At 39.4% G+C, this 19,268-nt stretch overlaps 1 protein-coding gene across 3 annotated transcripts in view; it reads right to left on the bottom strand.

Annotated features, from left to right (window-relative positions):
- The window catches only part of LOC108718876 (basic leucine zipper and W2 domain-containing protein 2), a 114,252-nt gene that overhangs the window by 25,100 nt on the left and 69,884 nt on the right, over positions 1 to 19,268 (bottom strand). For 2 of the 3 annotated variants that reach the window (XM_041565940.1, XM_041565941.1), the window contains one exon: positions 642 to 706. In XM_041565940.1, coding sequence (XP_041421874.1) covers positions 642 to 706 — 65 coding nt within the window. Of the gene's footprint in view, positions 1 to 641; positions 707 to 4,468; positions 4,508 to 19,268 lie in introns of those variants that run through there. The other variant, XM_041565942.1, reaches the window with a different exon arrangement.

Below are 19,268 nucleotides of genomic sequence, written 5' to 3'. Positions count from 1 at the left end.
TTGTGTTGTGGAAGGAAGTAGAAGGCAATATACTCCCATTTTACTGGCTGTTGGTCTGATATATACTCCAGGAGTAGGTTGTTGTAAGCATTTTTAATTGACTGAAAGAGGAAATACATTAGTGAACTATTAAGGGTCAGGGCACACAGGCAGATTTGGGAAGATTAGTTGCTCGGCGACAAATCTCCCTGAACTGCCTTCCCGTCGGCAAAAATGTAAATTGCCGAGGGATGTCACTCGGCTTGATTCATTTTCCGAAATCGCTCAAAGTTTCCTCGTGAGGCAACCTCGGGCGACTTCAGGAAACAAATTGCGCCGAGTGCCATCCCGACGGCGATTTACATTTTAGCCGGCGACTAATCTCCCTGAATCTGCCTGTGTGCCCTGACCTTAATAGTTGTTTTTTTGTTTTTTTATATCTAGTTAATAGTCCTTCACAGCCAGACAGATTTACAGAAGATAGCCCATATTCATTGGAAAGGCAATCTCACTTGCTTATCTGAAGCATGGGATTATGGATCCTATGTAAATACTTGTTTAGCCAGGTTAATCAAATCTAGCCATGTCTAACAATATCTCAGGACCCATCTGGTGAGCCATTATTTTGATTAAAGAGTCTAATAACAGTATTGAACACTTACCCCTCTTTCTGGTTTTAAACCGTTGGCCTGTTAGCACTGGCTTCTGGTGCTTATTCATAAAATTTCTGCCAAAAAAAAAAATAAAGACATACTTTATTGCTAAAAGTTCCAAAGTTCCATGGCAATTGTACCAATACATGTGGCATGAAAAGAAAGGTGATAAACCAGGACTCATATGACTTATCCTTTAAATCAGCATCTTTAAAAGAGTAAACAGGAATACTAAATGATTTGTGAAGTTAGAAAAGATCAGAAGTAAGGTAAGAGAACAGAAATAATAGAGATACACATAGTAAAGGACAGATGAGACTTGCGACACTTAGTAAAAGTATGGAGGACATAAATCAAGTCTAATATCACAATGCCAGCTAACTAAATTGTAATTGCTGGTGTCTAAATGCAGACCCCCAGAAACAGTGACGTATTTGAAATATATTGTTTCAAGCAGGGTCAGACTGATTTGTGTACCTTATTTATACAAGGTCATATACAAATGCGTAAAACAGCAAAGCTTCATTACAAAAAGTACCTGGAATAACACAAACTTAAAGGAGGTCTAAACCCTAAAAATGAATATGGTTAGAAATGCCATATTTTATAAACTGAACTTATTGAACGAGCCTAAATGTTTAGCATCTCTATAGTAGTAATGATTCAGGCTTTTTAATTGTCCTCCGGTGGAATAGACTACGATGGAGGAGTGGAAAGCCTTAGTTAACAATGCGCTTCTGTATTATAAAGCGGTTTATATGTCCAGAGGGTGTACAGACAAATTTATAGCAATTTGGATGGTTTGGGTATTGAACTCTAATACAAATAGCCCGAATGTGTTTTAAAGGCCTGTTTCTCATTGTAATTCTGAAATGTTGCCAGGATGGACCACCTCTCACCTCCTCTGCTCTCTTTCTTTTCTTCTTCTTTCCTTTTCTTCTCCTTTTTTTTTTTTGTTTGTCTTATTATGATTTATGTTGTACATGTACGAAAATTCAATAAAAATATCTTTTAAAAAAAGAGTTGTAGTTGCCTTGGCCTGATATAGAAGCCTAAAACATAATGTACAACATTTCTGTCCTATGTCTTACTTCTTCTTAGTTAAGCTTTATTTCTCCTTAACATCAGTAACATCAATTTTTTTTTAAATTTAATATGTCTTTGTGTTTTTTTTTCGTTCTATACTAACAATTTTTTTTTAAATTGATGTTACTGATTCTTTAATCAACGTACAGTAAATGCCAGTTTCATGGCCAGGAGACCTGTCCCCAAAAATATGTCCATAGTGACATGTAGATTCCATAGATGCTTGGTAATGATATACATAAGGGAAATGTGCCTGGGACCCAATTAGCTAGGGTTCTTTATTGCTGTTGCTATGTGGGAGATGGTTGGACACAAGCTTTCAGCTTAGGGTTTCTTGCTCCCTTCAACATATAGGGATATGATAGTGGAAGAGACATACTCCAATTATAGATGCCTAGCCGGACTCTCTTAAATGTCTAGCCAACAGGGTCGGACTTGGCTGGTGGGACACCAGGAAAAAACCCGGTGGTGGACCCCACCAACCCAGACCTGATCCCCGCTTGCCCTCCGCTGTTGCTCCCCGCTGACTTTTCTCCCCTGATCGTGGTAAAATCAAGTATCAGGGCTGGCAGTGGGTGACGGGGGTCACAGAGGGGGTGAGGGTGCCCCTGAGGTAGCAGCCCCGGAAAGCCTCACTCACCCAGTCTGACCCTGGCTAGCCAATAATGGAGATGATTTGTTTAGGATTATTGTAAAGGTATTTAACTACAAAATCAAGGGGTAAAAACTATGCAGATGCATTTTGAGTGCTTTGAGGATTGCTGGGCTTTGCTTTTAAGAATGAAACTATTATTTGAATATGCCCTTATTTAAATTAAATCTACATTGCTGATTTGAACTCTCAAGCCTGTCAATGATATTCTCTGTCCAAGGACAAATACGAAACCTTAAAGAAAAAAAAACAACATTAACAAAGCAGGACAGAACATCGCCAGTGCTGTTATTCCGGAACATTAACACTCGGATGATAACAAGATGTTGAAGCCATTAACCTTGCGGAATGCAATGTTGTAAACATCACATCTTGAAGGTAAATAAACCTAAAAACTTGAACAGAATTGCTGGGGACAAAGGCAGCTCTGCCATGACACAATTTGTTGTGACGTTGAACATTGTCTCCCCAAGGAGTTTGTTTATTAGAGTTCCCACCATTGCGATAAAAGGTTATACAGAGCCAGTTTATTTTTGGGACAAGCTGCAAAGGCAGATTTATCTGCCACCAATCAGGCGCCAGGCTCAGTCATAATGTATAGAGGACATAGGAAGAAAATTAGTGTAATTAGACGAAAGAGGGGGAAGGAGCCGGCAGCATTAACCAAGCTGCCAGTTATTGTACAGTTGTTCACAGATCTCATAAAAGCTTAAGTGATCACAAGGCCCACAGAATTACAATGAGAAGCAGCTGAGATTCTGGAGATCTTATAGGAACATTGAAATTTAAAGGGGGAAAAAAGGACCTTAAAATATCCCTTTCTCCATCCTCAATGAACAGACTTTTGCTAAAAGGAGCACACCCACTATAGACCTAGCCCCAAGCCCGAAAGGAAACACTCAAATAAGATGCTAAATGTTGGAAATTAATGTATGTATTTTAAGATTAATACAGGGAACAAGAACCCAACCCCTTCCCTACCCCACCCTGTATCTCCCCCCTTTATACTATGTATGTGTCAGGAAAAAGAGAAAATGTGTAAGAAGGAAAAATGATTTTTTTGTTGGGTTTTTTTTTTGGAATTTAATTATTTTATTGATTTTCAATTTAAAAATTAATAGAATAGAAAAAGGAGGATTCCTGTAGACAATAATCGAAGAGACAATAATCTAAGAGATAGACACCATTAAGAAAAAACACAATTTAAAAATAGGTAGGTGGAGGGGTAATGGTGTGTGGAGGGAATTTTTTTTAATTAAAAAAAATTATATATCCCTTTCTCATATTTGTACAAGCCAAGTAAATTTAAAGATCACTAGCAAAAAGTGTTATCCTAAAAACATTCCTCACTGATTCAGAATGCTGCAGAAAGGGTATTTCTTGGATATCCAGGAAGACATAGAAGAATCTCATTACAGTAATAAAAAAAATACGATACAGGGATCAGTTCCGCCAATGGCAAAGATGCACCAGCAGAGAAAAGTCAACCTGCTGACTACCACTACCTGAATGTGTGTGTGCTGTCAGGCAAGGGATCAGCCCATTAATGCACACAGAGCAAAATTCCAGGCTGAGAATGCTGAAGTATGGAGCTAATATCAGTCTGTGTGTGCACCAGCAGGTTGATCCCCTGTGAAACCCATCCTCATGCAATTAGCCTTGATGTTAACAGTGGCAAACTGTATAGAGGTTATATATTTGTGGTGCTAATAGGAAAGGGACAATAGCAAGGGACCTTTCTTCATTATTATGATGGTGTTTGAAATGGTGTCCTGAGTACCACTTTGGCCTTGGCACTCTCTATAATGAGTTTTTTTTATGTTCTCTCCAGTTTCCTCCTACATACCAAAAATATATATAGTTACATAGTTAAATTGGGTTGAAAAAAAGACCATCAAGTCCATCAAGTTCAACCCCTCCAAATGAAAACCCAGCATCCATACACACACCCCTCCCTACTTTTAATTAAATTCTATATACACATACCTATACTAACTATAGAGCTTAGTATCACAATAGCCTTTGATATTATGTCTGTCCAAAAAATCATCCAAGCCATTCTTAAAGGCATTAACTGAATCAGCCATCACAACATCACCTGGCAGTGCATTCCACAACCTCACTGTCCTGACTGTGAAGAACCCCCTACGTTGCTTCAAATGAAAGTTCTTTTCTTCTAGTCTAAAGGGGTGGCCTCTGGTGCGGTGATCCACTTTATGGGTAAAAAAAAAATATGTAGATTAGTTGGCTTCTGATTAAATTCAGCATACTGTATAAATGTGATAGAGACTGTGAGTTCCACTGGGGCAGTAACAGATGTGAATGTAATGCGCTGCGTACATATGTCAACAAATAATCATAACAGTAATTATTATTAGCCTTCCACTTCCAGCAGAAAAAGCTTTCCAGTTTTCAGAAGCTCAGCAACCACAAATACATAAATTGTAAAGCTTTGGTTTTGGTTCCCGTTATGCCTACGTTGAGGTGGGCGATATCGGGCTAATCCATTCGTGGGCCCTAGGGCCCAACGATCAGATTGGAGGCCATACAGGTGGTTGGATCACAGGACCGCGTCAACAAACAGATGCGGCCGCGATCCAACTGGATTTTTTACACTGCCCGACTTTCAGCCAGATATCGATCGGGGACGCCTGTTGGATGGCCATAGATTTGTAAGAATGGCCCCTATAAATACTGTGACTGCTTGTAAGGCCTGGATGTTCCCTTTATTTATAAGAATTTGCCTCAAGTCGCTCCAGCTTAGTAGACACTGTTGTATTAGTGCTGGCACTTTCAGCCATTTAACTACTGAAAGTAGCAGACAATGTTTGTGCCCAAAGGGTAAATAAACATCACCTACTCTATAGGGGCATTTGTGACAAACAACAAACAAGCATCAAGCTCATCATGCAAGAAACTGATTGGATAGCACGAAAGTTTTGCAGCCTAATGATGTAATTAAGGTGTCAATTCTCTAATATCATGTTAATGAACTGACATAAGAGTATGGCAGAGGTTTTTAGTTGTTGTTACAGCACTAGAACCAGTTGCCAAGTGACTGAATCATGTGCAATTTGGTCACAATCAGATGGCCAGATTGCACTTGAATCCCTTGCCCATGCTGAGCAATATACTCCTACTTGCAACAGATTGCACAGCTATTGGTGCCCAAACACAGATTAATAGTCAGCTAATATGAGTGAAAACTAACTCCATATGTGGCCTGGATTATAAATATCCTGAAATTTTTGCAGCATAACATGTAGCCATCTGCAACAAATTAGAATATGTATTACGTTTCAATAGACATGTTCGGAGTATTTCCTAACAACCCCCCAAACAGGATCCTACTCCTCAAATTGCTCACCCATACATACCCTTATATCAATATTTAGTTAGATCTAACAGCATTTCCTGGTAGATTTGTCTGTTTGTTGGATGCTGGTAGTTGTAGTCTTAAAGCCCCCGTCTGACACGGACTGGCAATCTGTGGGTTCTGGGAAATGCCAGAGGGGCTGCTATAAGGTAGGGATGCACCGAATCCACTATTTTGGATTCGGCCGAACCCCCGAATCCTTCTCGAAAGATTCAGCCGAATACCGAACCAAATTCTAATTTGCATATGCAAATTAGGGGTGGAAAGGGCAAAAATGTTTTACTTCCTAAATTGTGACAAAAAAAGTCATGTGATTTCCCTCCCACCACTAATTTGTATATGCAAATTAGGATTCGTTCAGCCGGGCAGAAGGATTCAGACAAATCCGAATCCTGCTGAAAAAGACCGAATCCTGGATTCAGTGCATCCCTACTATAAGGTGCCATAGAAAGTCAGTATTTAGTGGACTGGTGGGGGCTGTTTGGGCCTCTGTGTGGGCTGATTGGGCCTCTGTGTACCTGACATGCCAGGGCCTCTATTAATTCTCAGTCCGGACCTGGCCCCTATACATAGGCAGATATAAGCTGCCGACGGATTATGGTTGCCACCTGACCGGTTTTGACCCAGACAGCCTGGTATTTTGAAGGGCTGCCCGGGTCAAAATTTCCTAGTCAAATTAGGAAAACCTGTCAGGATTCTCCATGATTGACATATGCCCCGTCCTCTCCACATCACGGCCCCACTCCCTGCCCAGTCTCCAGCAAGCAAAAGTTGGCAACCCTACGACAGATTAATCCTGTTGGAATGAGGACCACATCGGTTGGTTGCTGAAGTCCTTGATCTGACTGCCTGTTTTCTCCACATTGTGATCCGATGGTTGGGCCCTAGGGGCTTGTTTGGCATCCAATTCAGCAACTTATCTGCCAGTGTATGGGGCCCTCCGACGGGCTTCCCAGATCTATATCTTGATTGGGCAGGTTTGATTTTTCCCACCCGAGTGAGGACCACATTGGCTAAAGATGGCCATACACTGTAATTTACTCATTTGTCTAAGTCACCAAACTTCACAAATCTTCCCTCTGACAGGCATTCCTTGGGAGAGCGATATTGTGGTAGGGAAAAAAATTGCTTTACAATGAAGGGGATATGAAAAGAGTGAGGACCGCATCAATGTGACAGAAAAATCTATTTTTGGCCAAATATTGATCAGAGAGGCCTGTCAGAGGGCCCTATACACGTGCAGATAAGCTACCAAATCGATCTAAAGGACCAGAATCGGCATCTTAAATCAGCCCGTGTATGGCCACCCTAATTGATGCGGTCCTCATCCTGTCGGCTGGTATGCCCTACGGCCAAATAATTGGATTAGCCCGATTATCACCTATCTTTTGGTAGGCATATCAGGGGAAAGATCTGCTCGTTTGGTGACCTGATCAATCGAGAGGATCTTATAGTGTTGCACAGAAGAAAGCAATGCCGTGTCTATAAGATGATTTTGCATTTTGCATGTGAATGTCTCCTCCCCACACATTCTCATCAGCTCTAAATATATCCTGGGAAGGCATCCAGTAATGCATACTTGTAATAGCTTATCCAAGGGCATAAATCTATAAACCTATCTTTCCTTTACTTTAAAATACATTATAAGTACCGGCAAGGGCAAACTCCATTTACGGAATGTTTATGTTTACTGCAAAACACGATGTCACCAAGAATGTATTGATCGTAATAAAGCAAGCGGGAGGCTTTTTGAAAATGCAAATGAACTACTTATAAAATAATAAATTTAGTGGAATGATCACTGGCGCTAGCAGAGAAGACACTACATGAACTGGAAGGAAAGGCATCTACTACAGCAGAAAGTGTGAGGGAGAAAGGATTAAGAACTTCACCAAGTATTCCAATCAGTACTTACTACTTGTGATCAGCTATGGATTTACTTAAGGTGGCCCTATACTGATATGGATGGGAAGTCTGGCCTAAGCATTAGTGCGTATATGAATCCAATGGGAGGCAGTTTAGGCTGGCCATACTGCAATCCTATATGATCCTCAAGTGGATAATTTATTTTCCATAGTTATCAGCAACTCCAGAAATGAAAAAGGGCCCAGGCTTGGACTGGCCTGCCAGAGTACAACAGGGTCTCCTTGTATCAGTACCTTTTATCACCCCACCATAGGCCTGTATCAAACTTACAACAATTTGCTGAAGAGGTCAGGTTCTCTGGTGGGACCTGGGGGCCCAAGCCCGACAATGAAGGGCCAGTTCCCTTGAAATTTCTGGTCATTTGGCACACGACAAATTAGCACATTAAGGGGCCTATTTACCAACATACAAATTTCTATAGAGGTTTTCAGATTTTTTTTCGCTAGTTATTGTCCAAAAAAACAAACCAATTTTTTTTAAGGTTTGCGTATTGTTTAGTGCATGATACAAATTTTTCGGCCAAATACAGAACCCAATCCGAATTTACATATGCAAATTGGGGGCAGGAAAGTGGGAAATCTTTTTTTTTTGTGATGAAAAGTCACGTGATTTCCCTACCGCCCCTAATTTACATATGCAAATTAGGATACGGATTCGGTTCAGCCAGGCACAAGGATTCGGCCGAATCCTGCTGAAAAAGTCAGAATCCTGGCCAAATCCTGAACCGAATCCTGGATTCGGTGCATCCCTAGTTGACAGTATAAAAGCAAATTTGAGTGACTTGCCCAAGACACTGGGCAAGTATTGTACTATTCTGAAATAATATTAAAAAAAATAATAACTGATCAAAATTTACAGACTGTAATAGTTCAGCTTATAGTACCATTATTTATTGCAAACATTAAAATACATTACAATTATAAACCTTATCATAGTTAACACATGAAAAATGTTAACTATGATATGCAAAAGAATTCATAAATGTATTATCTGCTACTGTTGTGACAAATGTGTAATTTCAACAGAATATCCATGGTTTCATTCAGTGTAGTAATGGAAGGAACACAACATTCTGAGCTTCAAAGAACAGATGTGATGCACAGATAGCTTTCATGTCCTTTATCAATCACACTGCCAGAATATCTAGTATATATTCAGAACAACCTAAAAGCACAAGCACTGTAACGCAGCGAGGAGAATATAATCAGGAGCTCGCACAAATGAAGAACAGAAGAACTATTCCAGGGTGAGTCTCAGAGAACTTCCAGGCTGAGCAGATATAGTCCTGTTATCAGCACAAGTCAATCAATCAATAGAGTGAAGTGCTCTGTTTAGACAGGGGAATCTATAAAACATGCCCTGGTTTGAACTCCAGAGCAGCAGTTATGTGAAACAGTGGGCGTTATTCATTTACAATGTACAATGTTTAAAGGGGTTGCTCAATTTTAAATTAACTTTTAGGGGGTTATTAACTAAAACTATTTTTTTCTCATAATTTCAAAAAAAAAAAAAAAAACCTCAACCAAACTCTCATCCACAATTTTACTTTCTTTATTAAAAAAAAAAAATGTGGTTCACCTTTAAGTTAACTTTTAGTATGTTATAGAATGACCCATTCTAAGCATCTTTTCAATTGTTCATTTTTTTTATATAGTTTTTGAATGATTTGGCTTCTTCTGTTTCCAACTTTCAAATGGGAATCACTGACCCCATCTAAAAACAAATGCTCTGTAAGGTTACACATTTATTGTTATTGCAGTTAGAGCAATTTAGGCTCTCGCCTATCATATTCCAGTCTCTTATTCCAATCAATGCATGGTTGCTAGGGTAATTTGAATCCTTGGATTGCTGACGTTGCAAACTGGAGAGCTGCTGAATAAAAAGCGAAATAAAAAAAGAAATATAACCAATTGCAAATTTTCTGAGAATTTCACACTCTACGTCATACTCAAAGTTAACTCAAAGATGAACAACCCCTTTAAATGTCAATTCATCTTCACTATCAGAACTGTAATAACACAGAAAAACCACAGAAATGTGTTCAAACTTTCATAACCTGCTAAATTTTGTAAAATGAACATGGTAATTATGGAATGTGGCCACAAAAATAGGCAATATCATTTTTTTGCAAATCTTTTTGTCCCTCTTTCTATTTGTAAAATGTTGGGAGTTATGCGAAGGCAGCATGGAAAATACAAGGTGGCAGATAGGAGAGGGTAAAAACTGACAAAAACTAGAGATATATGGGAAGTGGGCATTTCTCAGCAGAGATAGAGCAAGACAAGCCAGGAATGGAATAGCCACTGGCTTTCATCAAAATCAATTTTTACAAAACGTGACTAATATAAATTGTGGGAATCGAACATTAGGAGAATGCAAATATTTTATATGCATTGATTCAAAGGCAATTTGTGTTTCTTTGGCAGCCAAACTAGCAGCGATTTGTAGTCAAAGAGCCACAAAATGTCTTATTGCAATAAATAGGTGGGAATGGATACCAATTTGCTCGAGCAATTTTGCTTTGCAGAAAAGGAGACAAATACGGAGTATGAACCAGCTCAATTGGGTAATACGATTTCTGGATTTGTGATGTGGGTTCTAAATCAAAGGAACACAGCATGTCATCCCAGTGCATTTAACCGGAGAACAAGTTCTGCTTCCCGTTGTGATAAAACCATGGCAACTCCAATTCCATTCAGTCCTAAATCATATTGATCTTTCAGGCAAACACATTGCAAGATGTGTGATTGCTCATCCAAGAGAGAGGCTGACATAGTGACAGTACATATTACTGGGCCCCACAGCGAGTTCATTTTCAGGCCCCCAAAATGTCTAGAGGTTGACTTGTTTTATCAACATTTATTGAAATTGCATAAATGCAAATTAGAGATTCATGGGACCCCTATACCTCCTGCCCCCCCTTCTTCTGCAGCTACACCCCTGCATAGTGATAAGATAGGGATTCATTCTCAGTAGCTGCTCCAGCAATTAAACTACAGATCCCAGCATCCTAAGCAGCCATCTGAGCTATGGAGAAAAACACTGTCCAGTCCTCCTATGAAGGGACATTTCATTTTCCATAAGAATATATCTAGTTGGATCACTTAATGAAAAAACTAATGAACAAATTGCCCTCAAGTAAAAAAAAAAAAAAAGTTTGTGTTTAAAGTGGTTTACTACTGAACTTCATTATTTACTTTTTATATAGTTTTTTTTTTAATTATTTGCCTTCTTCTTCTGACTCCAGTTTTCAAAACAAATGCTCTGTAAGGCTACACATTTATTGTTATTGAGACTTTTTGTTACTCATCTTTCTATTCAGAAGGGATGCACCAAATCCACTATTTTGGATTCAGCCGAACCCCTTGTGGTGTTTATACAAATGGCCTATAGATGTCACTGTGTTGAGACATACTGTGCATACTTCCTTCAGCTTAAAAGTGAAAGCTTACTCTTGTGTAATGGCTGCATGAGAGCCTGCTAATAAAGCACTGCTATATTCTACTCATCCGCGGCTAACCAAAACATAACAAATGGAGACGAGGATGGGATTTCTTTGCTGCATTAAACCTACAATTGGTTGACGATCTCATTACTACAGCATCAGTGCCTGCCACACAGCCAGTGTCTAAAATTTGAGACCAGATGTCAAACCAGTACCATTTCCTAATTCAGTATGGAAAAAACTTGCTATTGATATTGTCAGTCCTTTTGCAGATGCTCCTATAGGTGTAGATTTGCTATAACCTTGATAGACTATTACAGTAAATGGCCTGAAATTGCATTTGTTTCTCATATAACATCAGCTACAGTAATAACATTTCTGTCTACAGTCTTCAGCAGAGAAGGTAATCCAAAGGAGTTAATATCAGACAATTGACCACAGTTTGTCTCATATGAGTTTGAATCCTTTCTGAGAGAGGAATATTGTGCATAGGAAATGTTCGGTGTATTACCCACAAGCAAATGGAGAAATCGAGCAATTCAACAGAAGTCTGAAAGAAGCACTACAGACAGCAAATCTTACTGGGAAATCTTGGAAAGTATTTACAACAGAGTTCCTACATAACTACAGAGCAATGTGCCATACAACAACCCAATCATCTCCAGCTGAATTACTACATTTCAGACAGATGCACACTAAGTTACATGTTGCAGACATCAAACTTCCACAAAATACTGTGCCTACAAAATCATCTACTGCTGACATTGTGAAACATCAAATATGCTAAATGCAAGGCTTATACGGACAGAAAACGTGGTGCAAGAGAAGTACACTTTCAGCCTGGATCTTTAGTCAGAATTAAGAAACCAGGAATACTGAAACAAGGACAGATATGATTTTGGAGAAGCTTCATTTGATGAAGGACATTTTCCTACTTCTGATGTCAACTGCAATATTCCTGAAGAAAGTGAACCTATAAGGCGTACTGAGAGAAAAAGAAAACTACCTGCATGGACAAGGACTATGTGTTGTGAATAATGCATAATATTGTTTTAAAATGCATACTGTTTAATTGTTGCTGTTTATTATGGTTGTCCAAATGCTTTCCAACTATAGGGGGAATATGTGGTGTTTATACAAATGGCCTGTAGATGTCACTGTATTCGGACATACTGTCCATACTTCCCGTCAGCTTAAAAGTGAAAGTTTACTGTTGTGTAATGGCTGCATGAGAGCCTGCTAATAAAGCACTGTTATACTCTACTCATCCTCGGCTAACCAAAACATAACACCTTTGTGAAAGATTCAGCCGAATACCGAATCCAAATACTAATTTGCACATGTAAATTAGAGGTTGGAAGGGGGAAAAAATGTTTACTTCCTTGTTTTGTGACAAAAAGTCATGCGATTTCCCTCTCCATCCCTAATTTGCATATGCAAATTAGGATTTGGTTCGGCCGGGCAGAAGGATTCGGTCGATTCTGAATCCTGCTGAAAAAGGCCGAATCCTGAACTGAATCCTGGATTTGGTGCATCTCTACTATTCAGGCTCTCCCCTATACCTATTGCAGTCTCCTATTAAAATCAATGCATGGTTACTAGGGTAATTTGAACCCTAGCAACCAGATTGCTGAAACAGCAAACTGGAGAGCTGCTGAATAAAAAAGATAAATAACCCAAAAACCACAAATAATAAAAATAAAAACCAATTGCAAATGGACTCAGAATATCACTCTCTACATCATACTAAAAGTTAACTCAACGGTAAAATTTTAAAGTAAGTGTACACAGTGTTGGACTGGGGGGGGGGGTCCGACGTCAACCAAGGCTGCCAACTCAGGGGCCCCACACACCCCCAGGTCCCTCTGGCCCAGCCACAACCACACTCCCCCATGCACAAGTACCCTGTTTCTCTTCTAGCAGCAACGGTCGGGCCTGGGGAAGGTCAGGGAGCAGCACCCAGGGCTTCAGGGAGGAGTGGGTGTAGGTCAGCAGAGCCACCATGTTTTTTTCATGGTGTCCCACTAGCCCAGTCCAACCTTGTATCTACATTGCCCAGTATTCAGGAGTAAACACCCAGAGTTATGATTAGACATTGTTTGATAATGTTCGATTGGTCAGACTTTGTTTAGATTTTTGTGTCATGTGGAAATACTCCAACCTATGACTAAGTGTTATATATAGCATGTAAAATCAGCCACGCTGATTGTACATGTACAATAAAGAATATTTTAGAATCAGTGATTAGCTTTGACCTGACAGCTGCAGCAAGATGATTTGTTGTCACGGGTTACTGCACCAGGGCAAATTTGTAAATGAACCAAACATACTAAACGATCCAGATAGCTAAAGGAATGATCCTGATAACTAAAGGTCAGCACTGCCATTTATAGAAAGCCCTGCTGAACTCAGGTGCCAACATCTTTAACAATGTCACAGAGTAAACAGAGTTGATAGCACTCCAGTGTGGCTTTGTAAATGAGACTTAGGGCATTGGAAGAATGCAATAAAAAATCTTAGGCTTGTGACACACGGGCAGATTCGGGGAGATTTATTTGTTGCCTGGTGACTAATCGCCTCTTCTTCTGGGCGTCAAACTTCCTGAACTGCCTTTGAGCGTCTTCCCGTCCGCTATTATAAAAGTCGCCTACGCTAAAGCACACACAACGCTTCGTTTTCCGAAGTCGCCCGAAGTTTCCTTGTGAGGCAACTTCGTAAAGTGAAGCCCTCCGAGTGCCATCCCACCGTCGATTTACATTCTAGCTGACGGGAAGGTAGGGGAAGGCAGTTCGGGGAGATTAGTCGCCCCGAAGAAGAGATTTGTCGCCGGGCCACTAATCTCCCCAAATCTGACCGTGTATTTCTGCCCTTAATAGATTATGTTATAAATGGTCTTAATTTTTCCTACTTATCTAGTAACCCATAGCAACCCAAGACCATTTAGTATATTTAGTACATCGCTGCGAAATATGTTGGCGCTAAATACACTTTAATAATAATGATGTCTATAAAACAGCACTCTCCAGAGAAATCTTTTAGATAGTAGGTGTATAGAGTAAGGGTCTCCTTGTAAATCCAGTCATATTACTCTCTCTTCTCTTTAGCACACATATATACAGTATGTATATATATTATACAAGTGGTAGATACATACCAGGAAAATGAATAAAGCGAAATTATTTGTTAAAGTTTTGATCCCAAATGGAGGACCTTTCTGCAAGTCTTGAGAAAGGTCCTCCAAGTAGGACAGAAATGTTGGCCAGTGTTTTGGATTTTGATGTTCTACAGTGGCAATCAAACCATGCTACATGTCCTCACAGGAGCTTAGTCACCAACTTTGTCACTGTGTTGGTGTCATTACCTTCTGAGGATACTTTTGCAAACCTCATCCTCCCCTCCCTGAGATGCCTGCTTCAATGCATCCACCGATGGACAATGCTCGCTGTGTATACTCTGTGCCCCTAGGTATGGTTGCCGGCTCAAGAGGAACGATCCGAATTTTGTCAAACCAACACAAATTTATAATGAATTATTGGCATATCTCTGCCCGAAGTTGCAAAACAGATGCTTATATTCCTCAATTAATTTTTTTGTGAGACAGAACTATTTCTGTTGCAGGAGAACACGTGACGAAGTTCTGTTTTAAGAAGGCTTTTACTGACAACTACATCTGCTAATGTTGCAACATGTTTTTTATAACAGCAGGAGAATCCGCTCTGATAAGATTCATAGCAGCATTAGATTCCTGTTTCAGGCTGAGCAGTTAGTTAGCACAACGGACCTCATCGCCCCAAATATTGCCCTGTTTCTGCTTTAGGTATTGTTGACACTAGAGCTTTCAATATATTACCCTAATGTACATGGAGCAGCATAACGAGAAGCTCAGCTAAATCTGGGATGGAACAAAGTATATCTATATTTACATTTTGTAACGTTAGCTGTGTAGCATGCTACTCCATCTCATAATTTGGCTTCAGTTATAACCTAAACACTGAAGACCTATACAGTTACTGGCAAACTCCCAGTCGTATACAATCATTCCAGTTCTGAGCAGAGACTCTGACTGTAGTATAAAAGCATAACATAACCACATTATTGTGGTTTATTATCTATTGCAGTATAAATAATGAAAACAAACATGAGTAAAACATTTACATGTGTGGGTGCAATTTTGCAATCTCAGTTATGGCTTCTTTGTTGCAATGTTGTGGCCATGCTCATACATAATACAGTATATCCCTCTTTTTGACATGAGCTTATTCAGTTGGTTTTACATTTAAAAAAAAAAGGTGGATAATACTATATGAACTTTCAGAAAAATATTCAGAAATAGACACTTTTGTTTCTGACTCTATAAAATGCGTAAGGCTCTGGCTTTGTTAATTCCTTCCTTCCTAGTACTTGTACAAAGAATATTAGGGATGAACAGATGTAATAGGATTAAGGATGCATACAAATGCACAGGGCAAAACACTGCTTACATAATCCTAAAAACATGCACAGTACAGGTATGGAATCCGTTATTCTGAGAAACCCGTTATCCAGAGAGCTCCAAATTAGGGAAAGCCATCTCCTATAGACTCCATTTAATTCAAAAAATACAAATGTTTAAAAATGATTTCCTTTTTCTTTCTGATAATAAAACAGTACCTTGTACTTGATCCAAATGAAGATATAATTAATCATTATTGGAAGCAAAACCAGCCTATTGGGTTTTTTTTAATGTTGATGTTATAGTCTAGTAGACTTATGGTATGAAGACCCAAATAACGGAAAGTTGCGTTATCCGGAAAACACCAGGTCCCAAGGATCCTGAATAAAAGGTCCCATTCCTGTACTAAAATAAAGATTGCAGAATCTTGATGCTTTATTTTAAAAAATCATTAATATTTTGTATAGGCTGCTGAGAGTCCCTGTGCAGCCACACTGGCTGCTTGACCTCCATTTATAAAAGGTCAAAACCTTATACACCTTAAAATAATAACACAAGCATGTAAGATTTTAAATTACATGTCTGCTGAGCTATGATGTATATTCTGCTCTGTCTCCCACACTGAAAATTATTACTTAATTGATCGGTACCCTAAAAATAGCAAAATAATACTATATTGCTGCTGTTTGGGCTCAATAATAAAACAGTCATGCATTGCCCAAATGAACAAGACATAACAACAATCAAGCCATTGCCTGGAACAAAGTGCTGATTCTTTTAGCTACAATAATACACTGATTTCCTATGAAAAGATGTGAAATGCTGTGCACAAAAATGCTCTTGTATGAATCACAATGCCTTTCTGTAAGAAGCCCGTTTTAAATTCGCTCCCTTGCCGTCATCTCAGTTGTGCTGCAAGTACATTTAAAATCATAATGCAGAGGCCAGAAATCTGAATGCATTGTGTATCCAGGGCTTCATACAGAGAAGCAATGGTCAGGTGGTGCTCAGACAAAAGGCACATGTTGCAAATAACATGCTCCTCCAGTGACAATTACCTTTGCTTTACCTCCACGTGTGTTCAAAGAACAGTACAGAGAACCAGATATGCAGGCAGCTTTTTATACAACAAAGACAGATTAAAAGCTAGCAAAAATAACACAGGATACAGACTTAAAACTATTAAAAAAATATAGCAAACACCAAATCTACAGATGTTATAAATTTGCACATTTGTATGACAAAGTTTACCTTTAAATTGAATCTCAGTGACTGGTCTTGGTTTTTTTTTTTTTTTAAGTATTTATCCATTTTACCCTTCTCCATAGTTCCCGGTAACAGAGAGCAGACTCAATAGGAGACTAGATATTTTTGTCATTTCTTCCCAGCTTCCATTTGTGCTCTCAGATTTTATCCTGACTTCATTCTGACAAACGCCTGTTTTTTGGAAAGCCAGTGACCCTTGAAACTGTATAGTAGTTTAAAGGAGAATAAAAGTACAAAAAACTATGTGGTGCCAATTTGTTAGGTATCCACCAAGTCACTAAAACACTGACCTTCTACCCAGGGGCGATCCTGGCCCCTCCACCACCTTAAAGTGCCAGGAGCAGCATTTTTGCCGCCCCTGGTACCTAGTGGGGCGCTGCCGCCTGAGGCGACAGCCTCAACTCACCTCATTGACGAAGCACCCCTGCTTCTACCCAGGTTGGTACTTCTCTTCTATAAAAATGTAGTAGCCAAAGGTTCAGTGAAATCCAGCAAAATACTAAACTGTGCATGAACCTAAATGGCGTTGCACAAGGGATAAACATGGCAGCACTCTGCCAGAAATTATCCATATACCTTTGCTGTTATCAATAGGATCTGGTTGTCTTTGTGTTTGACAGAACAATTTAGAATTTGATGACTAACATTCATATTAAGAGTCAATTGTATGTGTTTTCACCTTGTAATCCAATAAAGGTTTAAGATTTGTATCACTTCCCTAGTACCTTATAAATGACTTGGGGCAGATTTATGTGAAATTAGGGTTCACCACAGTAAAATTCTGCCACTCTCTTCTGTTACTATTCATTCCTTTGGAATTTTTAGAGATGCAGTTATCAATGGGTGAAAGTCCCAGATGGGATTGAATCTCGGCCTGTTAAAAAAAGCTGGCTAGGAATCAGCCTGTTCACTCATAAGTTTTCCTGTTTGCCCGTACCTGGAACCAGATGCAGGCACATGCGGGGTTTTTGGCACCAAAACACAAGAGTTTGCATTTTGGTGTCTAAATCTGCTCTATGTGCCTGTTACCTGGACGAAGAATTGGTTCCAGGTGAAGGCAATGAGGAAGGCTGGTGCAAACATAGGGAATATTTCTCAGCCTTTAAGTTCAACATTTGATAAAAACCAGCAATGGGACTTGGGTAGAGGGTGCCAGCCCATCTCTAGTTTATCTAGTTTCAACCTATCTGCCGGGTCAAAGGCAGGCAGAGGTGGTATATGCCTGGAACCCCCCACTATTTCGCCCTTTGCACGTGCACCTTCTGCCTAACCCTAGTTCCGACCAGGACCAGGAAAAAATCCCAAAGGAATGGATGGAGAGTGGCGGAATTTCACTGTTGTGAGCTCTAATTTCACACGAATCTTCCTTTAAATGTTTAAATATTACTTGTAAGGGAAATATTAAGCAGCACGTTTTTGTTATTATTAAAACGGTTTAAGGTCTTCCAGTGCAGAATGTTGCATTATGGATTGATGTATAACTTGTTATACTGATCTTTCCACTCTCTGATCACACCAGCATGCCAGGGCAATGCGAGTAATAATTTGCTGTGCCTGCATAACTCAGTATGGCCCAGAACAGCAGCAATATCTGAGATTTTCCCTGACAAGTTAGTGGCGTTTCCTTTAATTATATGCACTCACTAGAAAATATTTGTACTCATGTAACGTGATGATGGGTGAAGAACAGTTGGCATTGTAAAAATTACGATCAGTGTGTTGAGCCCAAAGTACTTGCTGGGGTGCGAACAGTTTTTTTAAGAACTTGTAAGTTGTTTTTCACAAATCATTCCTTTTCCCCCCTCAACTGCTGTGTACAATTGATACATTAGTTGCTGCTACTGCTAAAAACTGCTATTGCATCACATTTTAAAACTTTAGAAAGTGAGAGATTTGGTTTCCAGTGTTGCCACATGGATTCATAAGAAAGGGATATACAGCACATTTTCCCAGACTTTCCTCCATTTATTTCTGGTCCCTACTGTATTTAAAAAAACTATGAATAACTATTCTGTACGTGTAATGAGCTTAGTTCCCATGTATAGGCATGCAGTAGCACTGTATTATTCATCAGATTTAGTAGTGAGACGCTTCACCCTTACATTTGCGCATAGGTATCATACACACTGGTCTTATACAGCATTGCAAAATGTGTTGGCACCTTAAAAATACATAATAATAATAAATCCTGTGCTAAAACCAGGAACTGATTTAAAATATTGGCAGAAAAAGCATTCCCAATATGTTCTGAGCAGAAATCTTCACGTGGCAGAAACATGCTGCAGGGCATCTGGTGCCCCAGAGAGTAAAAGCAGCTATCTGACAAATGTAAATAAAATTCAACATGACATCAGCAAGCACTCTGGGAAGTCAGTATATGAGCTTTGGATCAGAGCCAGCTTGCTCCTTATGAGTCCTTTATTAAATGGCCACAAAAAAAATCCCCTAGGCAT

Source organism: Xenopus laevis, chromosome 6L, assembly GCF_017654675.1.
Source record: "Xenopus laevis strain J_2021 chromosome 6L, Xenopus_laevis_v10.1, whole genome shotgun sequence".
NCBI classification, from domain to species: Eukaryota; Metazoa; Chordata; class Amphibia; order Anura; family Pipidae; genus Xenopus; species Xenopus laevis.
This window is presented reverse-complemented; position numbering and strand designations above follow the sequence as displayed.